The sequence below is a fragment of the Phocoena sinus genome, chromosome 10 (genome assembly GCF_008692025.1).
Source record: "Phocoena sinus isolate mPhoSin1 chromosome 10, mPhoSin1.pri, whole genome shotgun sequence".
Lineage (NCBI taxonomy): Eukaryota > Metazoa > Chordata > Mammalia > Artiodactyla > Phocoenidae > Phocoena > Phocoena sinus.
Genome location: NC_045772.1, coordinates 95387709 through 95413886, shown reverse-complemented (window position 1 = coordinate 95413886; position 26178 = coordinate 95387709). Strand labels below are relative to the sequence as shown.

At 37.4% G+C, this 26178-nt stretch overlaps 1 protein-coding gene, 1 long non-coding RNA gene and 1 pseudogene across 7 annotated transcripts in view; 1 reads left to right on the top strand and 2 right to left on the bottom strand.

Annotated features, from left to right (window-relative positions):
* The window catches only part of LOC116761010, a 160285-nt gene that overhangs the window by 74407 nt on the left and 59700 nt on the right, over window positions 1–26178 (top strand). The window lies entirely within an intron of this gene.
* LOC116761004 (alpha-2-macroglobulin-like) overlaps window positions 1–26178 on the bottom strand; it is a 69284-nt gene that overhangs the window by 31019 nt on the left and 12087 nt on the right. The window contains exons 1-7 of one of the 2 annotated variants that reach the window (XM_032646655.1): window positions 9208–9618; window positions 6816–6999; window positions 4057–4216; window positions 3843–3895; window positions 2152–2172; window positions 1719–1887; window positions 1189–1273 (exon numbers count right to left, since the gene is read on the bottom strand). In XM_032646655.1, coding sequence (XP_032502546.1) covers window positions 1189–1273; window positions 1719–1887; window positions 2152–2172; window positions 3843–3895; window positions 4057–4216; window positions 6816–6999; window positions 9208–9299 — 764 coding nt within the window. In that variant the 5' untranslated portion in view covers window positions 9300–9618. Of the gene's footprint in view, window positions 1–1188; window positions 1274–1718; window positions 1888–2151; window positions 2173–3842; window positions 3896–4056; window positions 4217–6815; window positions 7000–9207; window positions 9619–26178 lie in introns of those variants that run through there. The other variant, XM_032646656.1, reaches the window with a different exon arrangement.
* Window positions 4994–6394, bottom strand: LOC116761009 (annotated as a pseudogene).

Below are 26178 nucleotides of genomic sequence, written 5' to 3'. Positions count from 1 at the left end.
CAGTGTTGAGGGCAAGTAAACTAAGTAACGAACCTTCTCTTTTAGAAATTTCCAGTGCAACATGCTGGAATTTACTTCAGTCTTCTTTTACCATGTCTTTTTTTTTTTTTCTTAATCTCTAACTTTCAGTTTCATCTTTTAAAAAATATTTTTCTTTTGCCAAAGCTACACCAGATCTTAAGAGAAAAAACAATAACAACAAAACAAAACAAAGACAAGAAATAAACGCTTTCAATTCTACCTAGGAATATAAACTATTAATATGATGGTATCTCTCCTTCCATCATCCTCTTCCTATGTGTAGCCATCTCTGTTCATGTAGACTTTTACTTGTTTACTTTTTACAAAAATGGGATTGTGCCATAAATGTATCATTGATAATTGCTGTGGTTTTGAGGGTATTTGTTTCCTTCCCTTTTCAAAATACCCTCTATATCTATATGTGCAAGAGTACTGGTTCACCAGCTCTGTGGGATCAGGAGCTTGGTGACCTTACTCTGAGATAGTGCTGGGGCAGGGACCCAGCTGAAGGTCTTTAGGACTGGTTTCTTCACTCTGCCTGTTCTTTCTGTACTGCTACTGCTGGGCTGCTGGAGATGGGAGCAATAAGATCCTAGAAACATGAATTTTCAAGGTTGGAAAAGACTGACTGTGAGATCATGTCTACTCTCATCAGTGAAAATGGCAGTTCAGAGAAGTATGTGACATGCCTTAGGTAGACAGATGAGTTAGACGACATTTCTGTAATACACCTATCTCCACAAATTCTGAATCTGAGCTATTTTTCCACTATGTATCCAAGGTCAAGTAAATGATTGAATTTACTTTACAACCTGGTAAAGGGAAAGTCACTACCCTTCAACACTATCTCATTTGTGTGTGTACATGTGTACGTGCATGCGCGAGTAGCTTTATTACTTTCAGAATCAATCCTATTAGCATAGCTTAGCTCTAGGGACAGTTGTCTGCCCCATGATAGTTATAATAATGTTGGAAAGGACATGAAGGAAAATAAGAAGGGAAATAGAAAAGCAACAGGAGAGGAAAGTTCTAGAGATGGGGACGCTCCCATGTATTTAAGGTATTTGTGCTTCACTGCTTCTAGACAAGCTAGTCAAAATATCCCAAAGGGTGAGTCTCCTTTAAATAATTCCTCTCGCCAAAGATTTTTTAAAAGTATAAACTCACAGGCCACACACTGACACATTCATCTCTTCTTCCAAGATGGTGATTATCCTTGGCACTCTTACTTGCACTTCAAACTTAGGAAGCACTGTTGATTGGAGATAAAGGAAGTTGGTGATTGTTTTTCAACTTCTGGGGAATTGGTATTTCCAGGTTCTCATAACAATTCTCTAATCATATTTTAGGGCCCTGAAAAGGTAGCCCTCTTCTCCAATATATCCACCTTTCTCTCAAATGGAGATCCTGGTTGAAGGACTATGATGGATCAATGTAACCTTAATGAATTATGGGAGGCTCCACTGGACTGAGAATGTTTTACATTTCTTTTGAAGATTAAACATTGCTACAAAAAATGCTATATGACATCCTATTCACGAATCATTGATGGTCCTCATTGGATTAGAAGTAATTGGTTCCACTCCAAGCCTAATCTCACCCGTGGGAAATAGAAAGTAATTCCAAAGAAACTCAAATTCTAGGCCCTAGAAGTTTAAATATGAAAAAACTGTTCCATGGTTTTGCATAATCCATACCAAATTCCTCCACGGTGAAGGGGTGCTCTGCCATTTCACCTGATTCCTTCTGTACCACCACCTTATAGGAGCCCTGAAAGGGCTCTGATGAGAGGGGAAAGGTCAACTGCTTGAGGCCACTCTCTACCTTGAGGTTCTGCCATTGCATGATGCGATTTCCTTTGGGGTCCTGTGGACACAGTAATTGTAATTTACAAAAGAGCCCAGAGCGTGAGAGACAATAAAGGAAATCTATGGGGACTCCTATGTTATCCACAAAGAGGTGGGGAGGGGTGGGGAAGGGAGATGACTTGGAACCATCTAGTGTTACATGAGTTTGAAGGCTTCTCCCTTAATGACAAGTTTCTGAAATATTGTAAGAATCTCTCAAATAAGAACATTTTCCCTAAGTTTATTATTTGTGTCTAATTATGGAATGTTTCACGTTGCTTACCTCAATATATACTAGTGGAATCTGAAAGACAAAAGAGAGAGAAAGGAGTTTAGAATTGTTCTTAGATATTTGCAGTTCTGATTTATAAGCAAGACAGCCTTATGCAGAATAACTTTATCTGTAGTAAAACACAGAAAAGTTCCAGATTAAGTTTTACAGAACTTTTGATTAATCCATTACAAGCAATTAATAAGTAGTGTTAAGTACTTACTGGGTGTGAGCAACAAATGCATACGTGCCATTCATTAGGAATGGTATTTACTGATATGACTTAAATGCTTATAGTATCCCAGTGAAGAACATTCCTTTGCTGTGCTATTTTACAGATTGAGAAATCAACACTAATGGAATTATAAGTAACCACGTTCAGATCCAAATATTAAGGTGGGTCACAAAATTCTTAGGTAGTTCTAAGAATAAGGACCACTGGGAATAGCTCCTCTACTATCAACGCTTATTCATTTTTAAAACTAATATTTATTAAGTGCCTAACATGTGCTGTGTATCATTCTAGGTGCTATGAACAGAGCAGTGCACAAAAGAACAGCAGATCTGCTTTCATGGAGCTTACATTCTAATAGGGATGGATACATAAGAAACACAGTCATATATGAAATATATATTTTTGATATATGTAGATATATATTTGAGATATATATGTTTGACATATATATTTGAGATACATATATTTTATATATATATTTGAGATATAGATAGATAGATTTGAGGTAGTGGTAAATGTCAAGAAATAAAAACAAAGCAGAGTTAAGCTGATAGAGTGAAGGGCTAGGTGTTTGATTTTAGATAGAGGAGTGTAAGTGGAAACCAGGAGACCAATTTCAAGGCTATTGTAATAGTCTTGTTTAGAGGTGATACTGGTCAAGACAAGGTCGTAGCAATTCATGTGGTAAAACATAGTCTGGATATATTTTAAACTAACATGATTTTCTGATGAAATGGATGTGGGTGAGACGGAGGAATATGCCTTAATCCTTTGCCTGAGGAGCTAGAAGAGAAAAGTTGCTTCTTTCCCTCCCATCCCTTTCCCTTCTTCACCCCCTAGCAAAGATGGGTTTGACCAGAATCAGCAGGGAATTGCAAACTCTATGGCAAGGGAAAGAGAACACTTTTAAGAGGGGAAAAGGAAGTTGGGGGCGGAGGGGCTATAGTCAACAGAGTCCTTGGCTTTTCATTGAAAATTGCCTCTTTCTGAGATAAGAAAATGTGATTGAGGACTAGATCTAGGAGAGAAAAATTAAGACTTTGGTTTCTTGTCTACATTAAAATTGAGAGTGTTAGTCTTGAGGAACAAACATTGATTACACTCTCCTTCCTTTATAGGAGAGGTTTTGTGTTTAGAAAAAGTTTGAATCTTTGAGAAGTCATTTAAACCTAAGTTTTTTGATGGTTTATTTATTATATAGTGTATCTTTCTAGTTTGGCTAATTGAGAATTTTCTAAAGAGTAAGTTTGTGTGACAACTGACCAAGTATCAGTACCAAGAAAGAACCAGCTACTCTCTTGACCCAGAATTCTGTTTTAAATGAGGATCTTGCACTATGGCACTGCCAGAAAGTACTGCTTTCAGTACCAGATTCTTCCTCTCCCTGGTTCTCCCCCAACACCAAAAACAAACTCTCAGCCTGTTTATATAGATAATAATAATTCTAGATCGATACTAGGACACTTACCAACTCATTCAGGGGGTGAAAGTTTTCATCCAACAAGACAACACGGAATTTCACTGAAACAGAAATATTTTTCATGAGTCCCAGAAACCTGAAGCCAGGCCTATAGGCTAGTAAGACAGACTATAAGGGAACCAGGATTCCTTTGACTGGGGAATACACAGGGGAGGAAGATCTTTCGTTTTTGAAGTTGTCCTGACCATAGGCCTTTTTGTACCTGTCTGCTCTGGTTTGTAGATGGGTTTGTCTGTCTGGACAAAGACCAGACTCTCTTCATTTTTAACCAACACTGTGGTCCGCTTCTTGAATTCTTGCGTTGGTCCTTTCACTTGGATAGTGAGGAACATTACCTCCTCATTGGATGGAGATCTTGGGATCTGAAATATAGGAGAGATCCTGAGAACCCGTTCATCTGCCAAGTTTCTTCCTCCAGTCCCTGTCCCACTTCTCCCTGGGAATCTTGTTCCTTTTACTTAATTTCACTCTCTCATTCTCATCAGGGAAATTCGGCATGGACAGGAATTCACAGACAGAATGACTTCTGTCATTTACAAATGGGAAGACAGAACACAGGATGGAGGAAATTACATCAGTGAGAGAGGTCATAAATGATACTCACATCTCCTTATAGATCAGCCAATACAGGTTTTTAAAAAATGTTTTTGCTTTATTTATTTATTCATTTAAAAATTTTTATTTTATGTTGGAGTAGAGTTGATTAACAATGTTGTGTTAGTTTCGGGTGTGTAGCGAGGTGATTCAGTTATACACATACATGTATCTATTCTTTTTCAAATCCTTTTCCCATTGAGGTTATTACAGGATATTGAGCAGAGTTCCCTGTGCTATACAGTAGGTCCTTGTTGGTTATCTATTTTAAAGACAGCCGTGTGTACGTGTTGATCCCAAACTCAATCTATCCTCCTCCCCACCCTTCCCCTGATAACCATGTTTGTCTCCAAGTCTGTGAGTCTGTTTCTGTTTTGTAAATAAGTTCATTTGTATCCATTTGTTTTTAGATTCTGGATATAAGCAATATCATATGATATTTGTTTTTCTCTGTCTGACTTACTTCACTTAGTATGATAATCCCCAGGTCCATCCAGGTTGCTGCAAATTAGCTAATACAGTTATTTTTTCTTTCATAATTGAGATGTTTTATTGGTTGTTTTGAGAATCAGTACACAGACATTTCAATTTGTACACAATTCTTAACATACATACCAAAAATCTAAAAAATCATGTAGTTGTGATTCTTTTCTGAACGGTTATTCCAGTGACCTTCCAGCTTAATATTTGGAGGCAAATTTTCCTTGACAGGCTATCAAGTACCAATACCTTCAAATATTGATATGCTGTTACATCGTAAGTCCCACGAATTCACAATTTAATATCATGTACACTACATACCCAAACTGTCAATCGTTCACAGCACATTAACAAAGTTACTAGAAGAACTGGACTACCGCAACCAAAGATGTTACAGAGTGCACAAAATTCTGACCAGGAGAGCCAAGATCAAGGGGTGAGTGGTTTGCTTTAGGAAATAATTCTACCAAAAACAACATGGGAAGAGAAGTAATTTAAAGTGTTCAAGGCATTAAATGCACAACGGACTCCAAACTGCCATTTAGTATGCTTTGTATTATAGGATATAAAATATCGCCCCATCTATGGAATGTTAAGCTGGCACCCAAGACAATGCCTGCCACATTCAACATCCCACTATTTTCTGGTTGTACCAAAAAATAAACAACCAGCAAATGATTTCACCTCTTAAAACAAAGCATTTACACTTAAAAAATGGGATTAGGTAGGATTCCCTCCTTTTTAAAAATGTTTCTAAAGCTACTAAAAAACTTGCATTTACAAAATAGTTGATAAAAATATTCCTCTGTATTGTACAAGAAGGGAGACAGGAACCACTGATAGGACCAAGTGTGTGATATTCATTAGACTTGGCTTCTTTCTCTCCTGCTTCATCAGAGGCTGGGCTCTCCTCGTTTTCAGTTTCTCCGTTTTCTGCAGGTGAGTCTTCTTTAGTCTCTTGGTTAGCCACTTCGGCCTGTTTTCCCTTGCTCCCCTTTTCCTTTTTGTTTGCACGTTTTTGTCTGAAGATTTATCCTTTCCTGCCGCTTTTTTGGCTTCGTTTCCACTTTTTCGGGAGCCGGTTTCGCTGACAGCCTTGCCAGCCTCCCCTTGGGCTCCTCCTTCGCCGCCCCGTCGGCGGAGCTGACCTTCCTCTTGGCCATGGTGGCGGCGGGGCTGGCGCGTGCGTGGGGCCTGCGAGCCGCGCTCACTGAGAGCCGCGCTCGCCGAGAGCCTTGGTGAAGCAGGGCTGCCTGGCCACTGCCGGTCCTCCCGCCGCCCGAGCTCGCTAATACAGTTTTGATTCACTTGTACACTGAACTTTACCAAACTGATGTTATGTGGTAAAAGAGCATGGTAGAAGCATCTCTTAAGGCTATGAGAAAGGAAACTGCAACATATTATTGGCTGTACGCTGTAAGGATTCTATATATGGGCAACTCTGAAGAGCTATTGGAGAGTCACTCATGGTAATTTCTACAAGTTCACTCTTAGAAAGAGTATGGGGTGGTGTGTTCCTGTCAGCCCAGTACTGGGGCTTATGTTAAACACTGGCCTAGTTTTCTTTGTTAGTATTTTTTCCATTTTAATTTTCAAGAGAACTCATATTTTCCCTTTGTCTAGTGCATACTGCTTTTCTTTTTTTTCTGGTTAATAGGAATTTTCTCTAATCATTAAGTTGATTTTAATATCTCTATAAATATTGGTCTACCATTATTTATATTGGAAATTCATGCATTGCTGCTTAATTTCTACACTTAGTCGCTACATTTAGATTCCTTCCTGAAGTCCATGCCAGCCTCTCAAAGTCTTATCTTGACTGAATTCTGGTTGCCTATGTTCCCAATCGATAGAAACAAGTATTTTAAGTCAAACAGCCATACTCACAGTGAAGGAGACACAGTGGAATAAGTCTTTCTTTGCCACCACATCAGTAAAGAGGCTTCTGTTCTCTCGGAGGGACTCCAAGGAGGCGCTTACGGTCACCGTCTCATTCAGGTGCCTCAGAAGGAGGCAACCCTTCTCAGGGGTCCCAGTGTGGAGCAGGGAGGGGACCAGCACCATGTAGTGCCTGGGGATGGGGGAATCCAGTTAGAGGAGAATGTAGGAGGCGAGGCATTATTACCAGCAGCACTATCGTCCGCCGTTATTCTTGTTCCTATCGTTAGTTCTATGCCAAGAGAAGACATGTTGATAAGCATGAAATTGATCTCTGCCGTTGGAGGGCATGCATGGGAATTACTCCCCTTTCCATCGCCAGTGCCATGTCAGTGAACATTTTACTTGAAGTGAGCCTTTAAGAGGTTGACATTTGCAGGTATACCTCACTTTAAGGAACCCAAATATCAATCTGTGAGCATCTGAATTCAAATATGCTAATTGTATATATTTATGCTGTAAATCTATTTTACATTAGGGTTGCTGTAAAAAGCAAGCAAGTTCTCATGTGGAACACTACAGAAACCAATCCACTTACAGAACTTATATATATATATATATATAACAAGCCTGTAAAAATGGAATGGCAAGTTCTTGCTTTCCACTCTGAGGCTTAAAGAGAGTCCTTAGTTTAAAATCTCAGTGTGTTAAGCAACTAATGAAATCTTAGTGTGTTACCTAACCCTGGATGTTTGCATATTAAATATTTGCTTTTCAACTCAGGGTAGACAAAAATGGTCTACTCAAGAATGGTCTTCTAGAGATTGAATTTGGGGTCCTCATGAACAGAACAGAAACTTTCTCAATACTCTCATATATAATTTTATTGACACTTGAGTTTTCAAACATTTTTGCTCACAGAATTCCTATTTTTAGACACTATGCCCTCCTTACAATTATTCAAGTAAACATCTATTTTTTTATCACAAGTTTAAACAATAGTAAAATATATTATTTTTGATGAAATTTTAAATTAAAACTTACATTACTTTTTTGTACATCTCCCATCGAATCTTAAATATCATAGTGATAAGATATCCAGTATGATCTATTTAAAAAATACACCAAAATGTTCTTTTTGTAATGATCAGAAATTTAGCATCTTTCCCCCTTTTCCTCTGTGAACTTTCATGCCATTTACCACACAGAAGTTTGTCCTAACATTTCTATTCTTCAAAATATTTTATGGATCACTCTTCCTTCTTTGTTTATATATATGTGTGTGTGTATATACATATATATATGTATATACACACACGTGCATATATATATATATATATACACATATATATGAAATATTATATGTGGGTATATAAATTTAACTTTAACTCTTCTTTTAAATTTAATGTGACCTTAAAGCTGTAAATGTTAAACATTTTCTTCTGGATTGAATTGTTTTCAAAAGTCTTACTAGTATACAACTGATCAAAACAAAATAAATATATTACAAATTATGATTCATATTTATTATATATAAAATCAAAATACTTTTGAAGTACATCTTTAATGAAAATAATGAGTTGTTCTTATGTATCCATGGATGGATATTCCTTATTGCAAGAATTAAATAAGGTCTAACATTAACTCTGTTGCTGTTTTTCGTTTGTGTAGATATAAGTACCATGAAAAATTGTTCACTTAAAAGTAAATAAATGACAGATGAAACAATTATATCATTTTTACCAGTTCTTGTAACTCCTTCTGCATTACATGCCAAAGATCACCCAGTGCCCTATTATCAAGAATTGCTTCTAATTGTTTATCAGCTGGTATTTCCCTTAGATCTTCCTTCAATTTTGTTGAAACAAAGAATTCGTCGCCACAAGATCTGCAAAAGGATTTTTTCTCCTGTCGTTAGAGTCCTTTGCTTTCTCAACATCAACATCGGTATTTCAAATTGCTCCTTTATTTGGCACCCTAGAGAGTTTTATACTCCAGGACAGGGTTCCACAGTAACATCTGATTGAGGGAGGTTTGTCTTTCTCTTTTAAAGTGAAAGATAGGAAATTAAGACAGGGGAGGTAAGAAAGGATAAATAGCATGGTCTCAAGCAGATCAATATGAATGTGAGGATCTGAAAGTTGATTCCTTTAAAAGAATCACTTTCCAATGCCCTTTAGAAAGTCTTTGTATATCTCCAGAGAATTTAGAGATTCAGAGATCCAGAGAGTTGGAGAAAAATGGTTAAGAATAAGTGAAGACTGAATAAACCAGATTTGTAAAATCTCATAATTGGAAGACACCTTAAAGATAAGAAGGTGACAGTTCCATAGGGAAGACAAATGAATGATAAGGAGGAAAGGAAAGGACTCTTCAAGTTTATGCTCTATGTGAAACTCACGGTATTCCAGAGACTGAGGCATCTGTAGGCAGGAAGACCAGAAGAAGGAGAGTAAGACTTGGATGGAGGAGTTTGTTCTTCTTCTCCCCCATGCTGCAGGGAGAAGGGACCAGAGGAGACCAGACTGTATTGTGCCTTTCTCCTTGCAATTGGTCTGGTCCCAAACATTCCTCAGAGCAACTAGGCTTTATGCTGTTCTCTGTGTAAACAGGAAGTTCCACCCACACAAGGTGTCTAAACAAAGTAGAGGTCTTTGAACATTCTCTGAAAGGGTCATTGCTCTCAGGGACTTAATTACAGTCAAGGTTAATTCCTGGTGGGCTAAATAGGATTCCTGGAGGGATAAAATCCACATTCCCATTAGTGTTCACTTTCCCTGAGTTTTACCGTAAAGCAGCTAATCGGCTTTTCAACCCCTTCTCTCTCTTACTCCCTCCTTCCCACTTCCCCATAGTGCCTTGTATGGCTTTCCTCACATCTCTTGCATGAATAGCTGGCAGGGGAAGCTATAATTTAAGCAACACAGGACAGGCTCAAAATAGGTATTTCACTACAAGTCAGTCTGCCTGCAAGTCCTCCATCAGATATGTGTACCTCAAATGTTGAAGCAGTTTCAGAATTCAGCAGTCCTCTATGCAAAAGACATTAGGTTAAAAGAATAGCTTTTTGAGCTTGGGGTTTTTACTGGATTGCAGATAAAGAGCTAGGTTGTGGAAGAATGATGATAGAAATATTTTCCTGTATTAAGGAAGTGAAAAGATGAAAGGAGAAATAGCAGGACCTCAGAAAAGCTTTGACTTTCTGTGCCTAACAAAGATACCAATTGCCTTTACCATCTACTGTGCAAACACATTTTGTTACTGCCTTCTAAATGTGCAACTCCCCTTCAGTCTTTAATCATGTTAACTATTTTATTCATCCATCCGTCTGTCCATCCATCCACCCATCCATTCATCCATTCATTCATCCAACTGTTTGATTGTTTTGTACGTGTTTATTGAGCCTAGTTGGTCTAGGAATCATACAAAATCATGGAGATGGATGATCTAATATGAAGAAACAGATTGCACATTCTTGCAGGTGTAAAAGCAGACAAATAAGCAATAAAAATACAGTAGCCAGACATGATTATTGGAGAAGTTCAGGATGCTCTGGGAGCACTGAACAGGGACACACAATGCAAACCTTGGCCTTGGAAAGGAAGTCTAAGGTAAAGCAAAATGTAAATCAAGTTCTAGAGTGTAGGTGGTGGTTAGCCAGAGGGAAGTAGGAGATGAAAAGTGCATTCTAAGCACATAAGGAATGACATAAACAAAGGCACAGGAGGTAAAAACCATCATGAAATGTTTGGTAAAATGAAAAGTGTTTGGTATGAAGAAAATGCCTGTACACTTAGAAAAGTGGTGAAGCAAGCTTGCTTCAAATAAAAAAGGAACCTGTTGGTACTACTAGGGTATTTGGGGAGTAATCAGTGAAGTGACTTCCCCAGATTTGTTTCTTGGAAAGATCACATTTACTGAAATTTGGAAGACTGATTGGAAGGAGGTAATCCAGGAGGCAGGGTAGGAGTTGCACAATTATATTGGTGAGAAATGATGATATTTTGAGCTAGGGTGTTCATAATGAGATTGGATAGAGGTTGACAGATTTATATCATATTTAAGAGGTAAAATTATAGTACACAGTGAATACATGAATGTAATGGGTGAAGGAGAATGTGCTTTTCAGTTTTCCTGGTTGGTCACTGAGTGACTTATGTTGCCTTTAACTGGTCGAGTGAAACACAGGAAACGGTGGGAAGGAGAACAGAGGGCTGAGGGTTGGGAAGAGGAATAGTCTAGTTTTAGAAAGCGCTTGTGGGATAGTCCAGTAATAATATTTGTAGGGAGTTTAACATTTGCATCTAGAGCTTAAGGCAGTGTGATCTAATAAAAATATAAGGTGAGCCTCCTATGTAATTTTACATTTTTCCAGTAGCCACATTGAAAAACAAAAAGAAACAGATTAAATTAACTTTAATAATATAATTTACTTACCTCAATATTGCCAAAACATTATCATTTCAACATTTAATCAATATAAAAATTGTTAATAAGATACTTTAAATTCTTTTTTCATACTAAGTCTTTGAAATCTGGTGTGAATTCTACACTTACAACACATATTAATTTAGACTAGCCACATTTCAAAAGCTCAATAGCCCATGTGGCTACTGGTTATCAGATTAGACATAGCAGGTTTAAAGCAATGTTTTTCAAATTATGGGTCACCATCTATAGTGAGTTGTAATGTCATGATCAGTGAGTCATGACCAAGAGTTTTAAAAATGTAATAGAACACAATAAAATAGAAAACACAGTGTACCAAACAGAATAAGTGAAATTATTGATTTTGGAAATATTCGTTTCAATGTTGTGCAGCAGAAACTTTGGTTGTGTCCTATTACCCCTTCTCCAATTCTGTCTTTAATACTAGAACACCTGAGTTTTCTCTGGGCACAAACTGTCTCACTGAAAACTTTCATTTCCTAGCCTTCTCCTTTAAGGCTGGGCGTGGTATACGGCTAAATTCTGGTGATTGACATGTGAGTGCAAGTGATGTATGCAACTTTCAGTTCATGATTTAAACAGGAAAGGCTAGGTTCTGTGCCTCCCTTTGCTTCCTACCACTGGCTGGAATGTGGACATGTGGGCGGTTGTCCGATCTTCCATTGTAGGTAATAAGATGGAAGCCATGTGTCAAGGGAGGCAGAACAACAAGCAAGACATAGACTGAAGAGGGAGGAGATATGGGGATGTATGTATACGTAGAGCTGATTCACTTTGTTATACAGCAGCAACTAACACACCATTGTAAATCAACTATACTCCAACAAAGATGTTTAAAAAAAAAAAAGAAAAAAGGAGGCATAGACTGAATCCCTGAATCATCCAAAGGCCATTTTAGCTTGGACTTTCATGTAAGAGAAAAACACTTTCTCTTATTTAAAAGCCTTTGCATTTTGAGATATCTTTGTTCGAGCAGTAAAACTTGTATCCTAACTAATATAATTTCTCTTTCTTTATTACTATCTCTATCATTTCTATCTTTAACTATAAGTGTTCTGAGTCACAATGTAAAGGTTACATTGTGAAAATGTGATTTCAGTGTTATATTGCAAACTGTCTGATGAAAATATTCAAAATTCTTATTGTAGGTTAAAGTTAAAGCAATCTGAACACCACCAGTTTACTGAGATCTGGCCTATTTGTACAGATTAGAGATTTATCAGCTTATAGGGAGAGCTGATGCCATGGAAATAGATAATATGGGATGAAAATGGAAAATAGTCCAGGACAGAGCTAGGCAAGGGCACCCAGATGTAACCCGAATGGCTAGACAGAGAGAGAAACACAGGAGAGTGTGGGATCTCTGAGTCCCAAAGAAGGGACATTTTAAGAAAATAGTCAAGAGAAGGTTTTTACTAGTCAGAGTAATTGGGGCTTTATGCCAACACATCAATGTTAATAGCATACAAAATTGAAAAAAATCATTTCAAAAGTTTGCATCATTTTATAATACATTGATTCAAAACATAACAGAAATTAAATGGATTTTAAGAAACTAGAAATAACTAAACACTTATTTGCAAGGTTAATTACTTAAAGAAATAATTAATAGCATTCATTTGGTGCCTTATCAAAAATTACAAAGAGCATCTGTAAAGATTATTGCTGAATCCCTGGCTATTTGTGTCAAATGCCACTCACTGTGAAATCAAATAATAGATCGAATGATCTTTTTTTTTTTTTTGCTGAATTGAGGGACAAGAAGAATATGGGGACCCAGCTTTAAGGGTCTGTGTGGAGCAGAGCCTGACTGCAGCTCAAGGGGGAGTGAGAGGGAGGTTTCTGAGTTTATGTGAAGGGAAAGAGAATGATAGGGCAGTACTCCGCAGAGATGTCGGGCCGAGAGGGAGGTTTCTTTAAGAGGAGAGAGACTTGAACAAGTTTAAATGCAATGTTGCTTCTGTAAATGCTGACGATCAAATAAAAGGGAGAGGTTGAACACTGTGAGTGAGAAGTGATAGTCCCAAGAGAGAGAACTTTGAGGTTGCGTGAGGTGGACGTATTAAGTAAGTGGATGGCGGAATTATCCTCAGGAGAAGCGACACCACTTCAGTATAATCGCAGATAAAGAGGAACGTTTTATCTAAAATGCTCCCATCACGAAGACAGAGCTTTCTCTTCTTGGGAAGACAGAAAATGAGCTTGAGGGGGGAAAAAATGACTGGATCAGTTGTCAGGGTACCTGAGCCCTAGTTCTGACTCATTATAAGGTCCTGGGTAACTCATTTAACTGCTCTGAGCCTCAGCTTCCTCACAGATAAATATGGGGTTAATAATATCAGTCCTGTCAGCTCCAAGGGGTACTTTTATACAAGATGCTATATGGAACCGTTTTTAAAACTGTGAACCTTACTGTACCTGTCAGAATTAATATTTATATTTTGAATCTTAATGACTGAGAAAGAGGTCTATTTCATCTGTCTGCTGTGGGCTTTGATATAGGGCAGCATCCAAATAAAGAAAGTTAGGCTACCTGAATACCAAGTCCTTGACAGAAATGACGGCACACAACTTGGACAAGTTCTGCACAGTTTCGAGGCATTTAGCAAATAATTACTGTTAGAAAGCTGAGGTAAAGCGTTAAGAGAAAAAAAAAGGTAAGGGAAAGAAGGAAGGCAGTTTATGGTAAAGAAAGTAAGGGAGCAAAATGCAGGAAATAGCCATTTAAATAGAACAAGGAGAATCATTTGGGAATTGAGAAAAAAGATTAGGAGGTATTGGGCCTTAACAAAAATAAACAGAAAAAAATAAACAGAAAAATGTTTCCCCTGTATTGCTGTAGTGCTTGCTGGGGACTGAATGTAGTTTCTCTAATGGCACCACTAGTTACACATACGCTACCCGTAGTTCCTAATAAGTGATAATGAAGGACATTTCAGCTGGTTACATATTATATTAACCACTTTCAAAAATCAGAAAGCTCAGTTACTGGAATACCACATTCGCTCTATCAGACAGTATACTTGCTTTACCTTTCCGTAAATATCTAGGGCAAACTTGGAGTTAGGGCAACGTGTATCCACAGAGATGTTCTCAAAGATCAGAGTGTTTCTCATTTGTGCTATCTCAATGCTCCTTTTTCTCTTTTTGTTCCTCTAACTAGGTAATTTCAAATGACTTGTCTTTGAGTTTGCTGATTCTTTCTTTTGCTTGATTGATTTTACCTTTGAAAGTCTCTTAAATTTTCAGTTCAGTCATTATATTCTTCAACTCCACGATTTCTGTTTGGTTCTTTTTTAATCGTTTCTGTTTCTTTATTGAGTTTCTTATTTTGTTCATGTTTTGTTTTCCTAATTTCATTTAGATATCTATCCATGTTCTTTTGTAGCTAATTGAGTTTGTTTAAGAAGATTATTTCAAATTCTTTGTCAAGCAATTCATGAATTTCCTTTTTTTTTTTTTTTTTTTGGTGGTACGCGGGCCTCTCACTGTTGTGGCCTCTCCCGTTGCGGAGCACAGGCTCCGGACGCGCATGGCTCATGGGCCCAGCCGCTCCGCGGCATGTGGGATCTTCCCGAACCGGGGCACGAACCTGTGTCCCCTGCATCGGCAGGCGGACTCTCAACCACTGTGCCACCAGGGAAGCCCCATGAATTTCCATTTTTTAAGGATTGGTTACTGGACCTTTATTTGTTTCCTTTAGTAGTGTCATGTTTGTCTGATTCTTTGTGATCCTTGAAGACTTGAATTTGTGTCTCTGCATTTGAATGAGCAGTCACCTCTTCCAGTCTTTACAGACTAGTTTTAGCAGGTGAAGACCTTCTCCTACCTGGTTCCTGGACTGATGGGACTATCACTGAGGTCATGGTCAAGTGGACTGGAGGCAGGTCTCAGGGATGCTTTGGATCTTCAGTTGACTCCAGGGTCACCAGACCTGTTACTATGGGGCACAGACAGATGTTGCTCCTCCAGAGTCCCTGGATGGACAGGAGTGCCTTCGGGGCTCTGGTTGAGTGGGGCTGAATCTGGATCACAGGGATGCTACCAGTTTCAGTCAGGTCCATGGTAGGTAGGCCTGCTACTGGAGTCATAGTTGGGCATAGTTCATTCTGGGACACATGGGTCTGGTAGCAGGACCATGGACAAGCAAGACTGGAGCTGAATCCACAGGGATATAGGGCTACTACCAGATTACAGCCAGGTCCATGGTCAGTGGGTCTGCTCCCAGGGTATGAGCCTGCCTTCTCAAGGCAGCTTTCCTCAGTCTTTGGCTCCACTGGGGTGCTACAACTTTCTACCTGGATTCCAAAGCTCCCCCAAAGACATTTTTATTTGTGCACGGTTTTCAGATTGGTATTTCTGTGGGAGGATAAGGGCTGGGGACTTCCTGTTCTGCCATCTTGCTAATGCACTCACATATTTTATTTTTGATTAGAAAGTTTAAAAATGTTAATTTTTATTGGATGAAATAAGTTGATGATTTTTTGTTATTGGTATAAATATTTTATGATACAATTTTATAAATGGAGCTTAAATGACCTGATTAAATCTGCTGCAGTATCATGCATAAAGCACATCTTAATACATTGACTACATTTCTAGTTTCAGGTTCTCTCTTGTTTGTGAATTAATTGGAGTTAAGAATCTTCCTAAATTCTTTACACTTTTCTTTAAAATTTATAGTTATTTCCTCTAGGTCTAATAAATGGTATTTTAAAATATTAATTTCCTTTGAGTATTTCCAACAACTTCAACCCAATTTTTATGTAAAAACTGAGATTTTTTTCATATTTATACTCTATCAGTTTGTGTAATTTATCACTAAAATTTGTAATTGTAGTAATGCAGATTTGGCAATAAACCACAATGATTCTGAGTAAGCATGTAAACTTGACTGTTAAGAGCAAAACTGTGAGGTTTTGAGATATTATTATTTGCCACAAGCCTTTAACATTTCACTGGTTTTGTTTTCTGAAATGAAGAATGTTATTTCACCTGGTGAGTCTCTTAAGTGAAGACTAAAGTTTTTACTATAATTCATTTAAATGTTATGTAAACATGATATTCCATTGAAACTTTATTTCAGAGGAGTAACAAGTGTTAAGATTTTATGTTTAGAACAAAATTTACTCTATGAAGCAGCTTTTCATGTGACATAGGACCTTTTGAGGGGAAAATTTGAGTTTTGTCTGCTGTTTCTCCTGTGGCTCATCTTTGTATTAACCTGGTCTTAACATAGACTCCTTAATTTTTACAGAAGAATGCATAATTTACCACAAAAATTCTTATAATTCGTTAGGAATGCAATTAATTTCTAAGTCAAGAGACAGTTATTCTTCCACCGGTTTTCTTTGGCAGAAGCTGGGGTGGAGTGTTTGGAGTCAGAAGATATTTCATCCTTTCAGTTACACTTTTAAAGGATGTTGAATCTATTCACTTCCCTATATATTTTTTTTTTTTTTTTTTTTCTTTGCCGGTACGCGGGCCTCTCACTGTTGTGGCCTCTCCCGTTGTGGAGCACAGGCTCCGGACGCGCAGGCTCAGCGGCCATGGCTCACGGACCCAGCCGCTCCACAGCATGTGGGATCTTCCCGGACCGGGGCGTGAACCCGTGTCCCCTGCATCGGCAGGCGGACTCTCAACCACTGCGCCACCGGGGAAGCCCCTTCCCTATATATTTATGATCTAACTTTTATGAAACCAAACCACTGGAAAACTACACACCTGGACTATATTATCTTGGCTTGTTAACAGAATTCCATTAGGTGGCTTGCTATTTAATGTTATCAACTAGTCATAACCTCTTTTTTCTTTCTCTTTCTTTTTTTCCTCTCTTATTTCATCAGAAGATGGTTGCAAAAAACAATAATATTTAGTTACTTAAAACCTACACAGTCTAACTCATCATAGACATTTAATAACAATAAATATTTATTAAATGAAGAACCATATTAAATTTAATTCTTAAATTGATGCTCAATATAGATTATTGTTGAAGGCATTATTCGTCATCACTAGTTGATGATAAGTTTATGAATTCATTCAGCAAACATTATATTGATAAATTCTGTTGGTGATAATGTAAGCGCAAATAAACAGTCACTATTTAAGAATTGGAGAGAAGAAAGTAACTTTTCATTTTTTCACGTTTTTCAAATATTTCTCTGATTATAAAAATAATGCACATGTAAAAATATAGGCATGAAGAAAATAGAAAACAACACATGATCTTCCATTCCATATATTTCCAGTCTATAGGTATTATTGTATATAATAATATATATGAAGAGGCAGTTGTAAATTTTCCTTTTCCTTTTTTTTACCATTTTGTCCTTTTTAAAATGTACACTTCATTAGTATTAAATACATTCAGTTGCTGTGAAATGGATTTCCAGAACTTTTTATCTTGAAATTTAGAGCCTATACTCATTAAACAACCACTCCCCTTTTCCCCTTTGTCCTAGCTCCTGATAACCACATTCTACTTTCTGTTTCTTTGGCTTTGATTACCTTAGATACCAAGTGAACTCATACAGTATTTATCTTTTTGTGGCCTGCTTATTTCATTTAGCATAATGTCCTCAAGATTCATCCAGGTTGTAAATGTGACAGGATTTCCTTTTTAAGACTGAATAATATTCCATTGTGTGTTTATACCACATTTTGTTTATCCATTCATCCATCAGTGGACATTTACATTGCCTCCACCTTTTGGCTATTGTGAATAATGCTACCATGAACATAGGTGTACAAACATCCCTTTGAGACCTCACTTTTAGTTTTTCTGGATATATTCCCAGAAGTGAGTTTGCCCCATCATATGGTAGTTCTAGTTTTAATTTTTTGAGTTCTCATAGTATTTTTCATAGTGGTTGCATTGTTTTACAATCCCACTTACAGTGCACAGAGTTCTGATTTCTCCATATCCTGGGTTTTTTTTTTTTTTTATTGTAACCATCCTAATGGATATAACCACAATAATAATAATATCTTATTGTGGTTTTAATTTAGATTTATTTGATGATTAGTGATGCTGAATATCTTTTCATATGCTTATTGGCTATCTGTATATTATCTTTGGAAAAATGCCTATTCATGTCTTTTGCTCACTTTTTAAAAATCCAGGTATTTGATTTTTTGTTGTTGAGTTGTAGAAGTTCTTTATATACTATGGATATTAACCCCTTATCAAATATATGATTTGCAAATATTTTCTCTCATTCCATAGGTTGCCTTTTCACTCTGTCAATTGTGTTTTTTGATCTATGGAAGTTTTTAAGTTTGATGTAGCTTCCAGTTATCTCTTTTTGCTTTTGCTGCCTGTGCTTTTGGTGTCATAGTCAAGAAATCATTGCCACATCCAATGTCATGAAGATTTTCCCTTGTGTTTTCTTCTGGGAGTTTTATAGGTTTAGGTTTTACATGTATTTCTTTAATCATTTTGAGTTAATTTTTGTATGTGGTGTAAGATAAGGGTCCATCTTCATTCTTTTGCATATGGATATCCACTTTTCCCAACACCGTTTATTGAAGAGACTGTCCTTTCACCCTTGAGTGGTCTTAGCACTCTTGTTGAAGATCATTTCATCATATACATGAGGGTTTGTTTCTGGGCTCTCTGTTCTCTTCCATTGATCTATTTGTCTGTCTTTATGCCAGTACCACACTGTTTTGGTTACTGTAGCTTTGTAATGTTTTGAAACCAAGAAGGGAAAACCGTCCAGCTTTATTCTTTTTCAAAATTGTTTGGCTATTCAGGGTCCCTCAAGATTCCACATGAATTTTAGGATGGATTTTCTTTCAAAAGTGTGATTTTACTACACCATACATTTTGCTCTGCAATTTTTCCATTAAAACATATATTGGAGATACTTCCCATGTCAGCATAAATATCTATATTAAGAGAGGTATATTCTTTTGAATAATTACCTTATATATACATATTATAATAAATCAATATCATATAGATAACCTGTCAGTCTTCTGTTTTCTAGTTATTGCATCAATGAGCATGCTTGTCATTGCAGAGTAGTCTGTATGGTAAATTACTAAAAGTAGAAATATTGGATCAAAAGGTCAAGGCTGGACTATTTACAATAGCCAGGACATGGAAGCCACCTAAATGTCCATCAACAGAGGAATGGATAAAGCAGATGTGGTACATATATACAATGGAATATTACTCAGCCATAAAAAGGAACAAAACTGGGTCATTTGTAGAGACATGGATGGACCTAGAGACTGTCATACAGAGTGAAATAAGTCAGAAAGAAAAAAAATATCGTATATTAATGCATATACGTGGAATCTGAAAAAATTGGTATAGACAATCTTATTTACAAAGCAGAAATACAGACACAGACTTAGAGAACAAACGTATGGATACCAAGGGGAAAGGGAGGGTGGGATGAATTGGGAGATTGGGATTGACATATATATACTATTGATACTATGTATAAAATAGATAACTTATGAGAACATACTGTATAGCACTGGGAACTCTACTCAATGCTCTGTGGTGACCTAAATGAGAAGGAAATCTCGGTGCTCTGTGATGACCTAGATGGGTGGGATGGGGGTGGGATGGGAGGGAGGTCCAAGAGGGAGGGACAGGCATACATATAGCTGATTCACTTCGTTGTACAGCAGAAACTGACACAACATTGTGAGGCAACTATACTCCAATAAAATTTTTTTTAAAAAGGTCAAGGCTGGGATGGAAGTTCCACAAGGGAAGGGATTTTGCTCATCGTTGTATCCCCAGTGCCTATAACAGTACCTGGTATGTACTAGGTGCTAGGTGTTAAATAAATAGTAAATGAATAATAAACCCCAACAACCAAACAAATAAGTAAACAAATAAGTAAATAAATAAGATATAACTCTTGAGCTAAGTCTCAAAAATTGAGAAGATATTTGCCAAAATATGGCAGACAATGCTCATTGGCTTAACTACTCACACAGCATCTTTCTCCCTAGCCATCTTCAAACCATGGGTAGCTATTTGATTTAGTCTGGCCAGTGACATATAAATGGAAAACTTCTGGGTGGGGTTTATGGAAAACTTTTGCTCTCTTAATAAAAAGAGCAAGTTTCAGTAGGCACACCAGTGAACGTTTTTATTTATTCTTCCTGCATGGAAAATGGATGTAATGCTTGAAGTTTCAATGGCCATCTTGAGCTGACAAGGCAACAAGCAGGAGGATCAAGATCTGCATGCTAAAGCAAGTCCAAAAGATAGAAAGGGCCCTGGTCTCTGCCAGTATTATTGGGTAATTTTGTCAACCTTGGAATGTCAACCTATGGACTTCTTCCCTATTTGTTTAGCAATTGCTAGTTGCTTTTCTGTTATTTATTGCCAGAGGGATTCCTAGCTGATACACAGACAGATGAAAAATTCATTCTAAATGGATAGAGAAAGCAAGGACTTAAAGTAAGTTTACAACAATAGGGAGAGGGAGAAAAATATGGATTTGAAGTGTACTGGACATGACTCAATTACTAGTTTAATATGGATGAGCATATTGCAGAGAAAAGTTAACAGTACTGCATTTTATCTTGCCTGATACACTATTGATATAAATGACACCATTATCTAATATGCTACTTAAACAAACCTCATCTGATTAAATTATGATACATTACTGATTGTAAAATATGTCATGATTAAAGAGATGTGAAAAGATGTGTATCTTAGAATCATTAAGAGCTGGTAATAGCTAATATTTGTAGGTACTATATGCTTGGCATTGTGCTAAGCACTGTATTTCACTTATTTTGCTCAGAAAGTTATAAAACAGTTATGGACTTATCCATTTCAGAGGTGATAAATAGAGAATGACTGTAGGTTTTTCACTAGGGCTCTAGTGGATGATCTTGCTAGTAACAGATGTAGAGAAACTATCAGGTAGAGTCTTAGATATGTTGGATTTGAGGCTCTCGTGAAATTCAGCAAAGCTGTTCAGTAGGGAGTTGGGTATAAAGTTCAGAAGTGAAGGAAAAAAAGAGATTGATTAATTGGGTCATTCATCCATTCAGTCAATATTTAAGCCTGTTATGAAACAGACTCTGTATTAAGTACTGGGATATGGTGAAGCAAAGCAGTCAAGTGGAGAAGATGGATATTATTTAATCAGTCCACATATATTTTAATGCATACTTTGTACCAGACACTGTTCTGTGGTTAACAGAGACCATATGTTTCTGCCATTGGGGAGTTTACATTCACTTGCATCAAAATTAAGAATGTGGCTTGTGAAAAGCATGTGAGCATGCTGACAGATCTCACTTTAAATTCACGACTATAGACTTTGGTACAAACACAGCCTCCATGCTCGAGTAATTTTATCCTCTCACTCTCCCATGTCATTGTTTTTGTAAACAATGCCTTCTTTTCTCTCAGCTGATGACATCGCTTCTTAATTTACTGAGAGAATAGAAGCGATCAGAAGTAAAACTTCTGATCAGCTCACCAGTACTGAAACTACCAAGCTCATCTGCATGTGTACCTGTGTACTCTGTCTTCTCTTGTGTTGCACTGGGTGAACTGTGTATGCATCTAAATCCAAACCATCATTTTACTTTTTTTACTGGAACTTATTCCTTTTTGCATACTCAAAAACTTCATTACTAGATTGATTTACCTCTCTCTACTACACCATAACTTTATTATTTTCATTAGCATATAAATATATATTTCATCTGTGAGAAAACAAATTCTCGACTATACATATCCCTCTATCTACCTCCCCATTTTTTGTTCCCTTTTCCACAAATCTCCTCTCAGTATTTGTCCAAACTTACTACTTCCACTTCTTTTCCCATTATTTCATGAACTGACTCTCATCAGTCACCTGTGATCTCCATGTTGCCAATTTCAGTGGTCAATTCTCAGTTCTCATTTTATTCTATCTTTCAGAAGCAACTGACATAGTTGCTCACTCTGTTCTTGAAATCCTTCCTTGAAGCAATTTCTTCACTTGAATTTCAACATCCTGCACTTTGATTCTGTCAATCATTTTCAGAGTCTTTTACTATTTGTTTTCCTGACACTTAAACATTGTCGTGTCTCAAAGTTCAGTCTTCTAATTTCATCCCTTCTCAAGTCACATTCTCTCCAAAGGGGTCTCTCCTTGTCCTAGGGCTTTAAATGCTGTATTTAGAGATTATTTAAACTCTTATTCTCAAACAATTTCTCATTGCAAAGTATCTATCCCTGATTGCTCCCTTCTGATTCAGAATTGTATTTAGAACTGCTTACTCTGACTCTCCACTGAAGTCTTATAGGCACCTGATACAACAAGTTCAGAATTAAACATCGCACTCTTCTTCTCTTCCCAGTCGTTTTCCTCTCAGTAAGTGGTATCTCCATTAAACCAATTGCTCGGGCCAAAAATATGTGGATTCATCCTTGGTTTCTTCCTTTCTACTACTTCCAACCTGAAGTTTAGCAGCAAGTCAGAATATATCTTTAGTATGCTCACTTTTCTTTATTTCATCTATGCCATTCTAGTCCAAACAACCATCATCCTTTGCCTCTACTAGTGCAAGGGTCTCCTAACTTGTATGCATGATCCTACCACTGCGCTTTTACAATCCACTCTGTCACAAAAGCCAAAATAAATCCTTTAAAATAAAAATCTAATTACATCATGCCCTGGGAAACTCCTCTAACAGCACTCCATGATCCTGAAAATAAAGTCCAAAATTTTTATCAAAGCCTACAAGACCCTACAGGATTTGGCTATTTCCCTCCCATGGTCAGATCTCATTTTTATGGCTTGACCCTGTCTTTTTTTTTTTTTTTAAGTTTATTATTTATTTAACATCTTTATTGGAGTATAATTGCTTTACAATGGTGTGTTAGTTTCTGCTGTATAACAAAGTGAATCAGTTATACATATACATATGTTCTCATATCTCCTCCCTCTTGCGTCTCCCTCCCACCCTCCCTATCCCACCCCTCTAGATTCTCACAAAGCACCGAGCTGATCTCCCTGTGCTATGTGGCTGCTTCCCACTAGCTATCTATTTTACGTTTGGTAGTGTATATATGTCCATGCCTCTCTCTCACTTCTTGACCCTACCTTATTCACTCTGCCGCACTCATGCTGGTCCCTTTCCTGTTTCTAGAATATATAAATCCTGCTTTTTCTCAGGACCTTTGCACTCCCTGTTTTCTCTTCCTGGGGCACTTGGAATATGCATAACATTTTCTCCTCTCCTTCATTCATTTCTCTGTACCAGTGCCTCCACACAGAGGCCTTTCCTGACTACTCTACTAGAATAGCAGTCCTCTGCACATTGTCCTCTATTTCCTTACCCTCTTTTTTATTCTTCATAGCATATTTCATTACACATATATATGTGACCATATAACACTGTATATAAATATAAGTGACTATATGACATAAGATATATTACATGTAACTATATGATACTATGTGTGTATATATGTGCACATATATATTTACTATTATACTATACTATTGTATAGTATATATATGTATTAATACCCAGAACAGTGCCCAGTTATTATATTAGGTGCTCAATAAATAATTCTTGAAGGAAAAAAGGACTAAAATTAATATATAAAAGAATACTGTTTTGGCAAATGTTGGTCTTTATATTCAGTTTTTCAAATGTGATTCCAATGTCCACAGAGTTGTCTTTCCCAGCACAGTTATTTGCAAAACTGATAAGCATTCCTTTTGTGCGTTTAGTCACTGATAGAACATGTAGAGCTGAAAAAGCTAAGAATTGAGGACTTGATGTCTCCTATTAGAGAACATTTTCCAAGTTAAAATGTATTTATTAACATTCTAGGGACAGTAATTTGATTGTGAATTAAGCTATGAATTTACTAACAGCTATGTAATTCACATTTCTCTGTTTTTTATAAAGACATCGTGGTTTCTTTAGATTCCTTGCCAATATTACATTAGACAATGGCAACTTCATCATCCTATGCTATCAGTAATTTATTCCTTTCCTTTATTTCTGTCTACTGAGTTCAAGGTGAATAACTCTTCCTGAAAATGCAATGAGGTTCTTTCTTTGTGAACTCATGTGGGTGTAAAATGTTGACATAACGAAAGCACTGACAACTGGGGCCTGGATATTACTTGAACAAACATGACAGTCAGTGTGACACTGCTGGAGCAATTTCTTAGAGCAAAGTACCAATGACACATCCAATAATATCAAAATTGTTTGAGGACAGAAAAACAAGGAACTCAAAATTCTTTTTATGAGCTGAGGATAGCACTGATTTCCAAACCTGGCAAAGATAACACAAAGACTAATTTCACTTATGTATGCCAATTGAATGTCTTAACTAAAAATTTAGTAAACATTATCCAGTAGCACATTAAAGAATTACTGATTTTATGCCATGACCAAGTTCATTTTATTTCCATAGATGTAGAAAGGCATTTGACAAAGTTAAATATCCACTGAAAGTCAGTACCATGCTTAATAAGAAAACATTAAAGTATTTACAGTAAGTCAGAAGTAAGACAAAAAGTGTTCAGAAGTAAGACAAAAAGTGTATCTCCACTACTCTTTAAGTTTGTTCTACAGGTTTCATTCAGTACAAATAAAACTAAACAAAACAAAACAAAATAAAATAAATAGGTAATAAGTATAAAGGAAAAGTTAGCATTATTTAAATACAAGATAATTTTATACTTGCAAAATATAAAAGCACTAGAGTTGGATAGTTCTCCTAGAATTTCTTCACTTTTTAAAGATCTTACTTCTCTCTCCTCTTACACCTGTATCATTTCTAGATTTCCATCTTTGAGCTCACTAATTCTCTCTTCCATATGGTCTGCTCTATTTTCAGTGCTTTCTAATGCATTCTTCATCTTATTTATTGAGTTCTTCAGCTCTAGTTTCTGTTTGGTTCCTTTATAGAGTTTCAATCTCCTTGATAAAGTATTTCTTCTGTTCATTAATGTTATTCCAGGGCTCATTGAACTGCCTTTCTGAGTTTTCTTGTAGCTCCTTGAGTTTCTTCATAACAGCTATTTTGAATTCTTTATCAGTTAGACTGCAATATTCCATGACTTTAAGTTTGGTTCTGGAGCATCGTCATTTCCCTTTTCTGATATCATGTTACCATGGCTCCTCATGGTACTTGATGAGTTGTTCCTCTGCCAGGACACGTGAAGTAGCAAACACCTTTCTTCTTTGAGTAAAACTTTTTTCTTTTTAACTTAATTAGAAAGATTCAATAGGTTAATAATTCGAGGACTTTCTTTTGTTTTCCAGTGGGTGGCGCTATAGCACAAGTTTTTGGGTTTTCTTACCTGAACTACTACTGCCTCCAGTTGTATCTGAGAATGGGCACTTTCCACCCTCCACTGCCTTTGTCAGAGGTGTTGCCTGGTGCCCTCATTGTCGCTGCTCTCGCCTCCAGGATCATGGGTGCCTTGCTGCTCCAGTGTCACTGGCATCACCACCTGGAGCACCAGGATGGCAGGTGCTTCTGACACATCCAGGGCCTCCTGGGTTGTAAGCTCTGGTGCTGTGAGGGGAGGAGAGGTGGGGATCCAGGGTCATGGGTGTCTCTGCCATGGCTGGGATTCTTGGGTCATGGGTGCTGCCACTGTGTGTGTGTGGGAATCGAGTTGCAGGCACCTCTGTGGCTGGAGGAACAGAGTCACCGTCCCTGCTGCCACTGTTGTCCGATACCCTGTGGCTTCGGGTGCCTCTGCAGCCAGGAGGCCAGTGCGCCTCTTCCCCTGATGCTACCAAGTTGTCTGGGGCTGTGGGCTCAGCCATTAAGGCTGACGGTCCAAGACTGCAGGCACTGCTTCCAGTGTTGCCCTGGCTCTGCCTCCTTTATGTGTCCCAGTCCACCCACCTTTAGATGTATAGATGTTTGAAATTCTCTGATGTCCTGATGTGTTGGACAGAA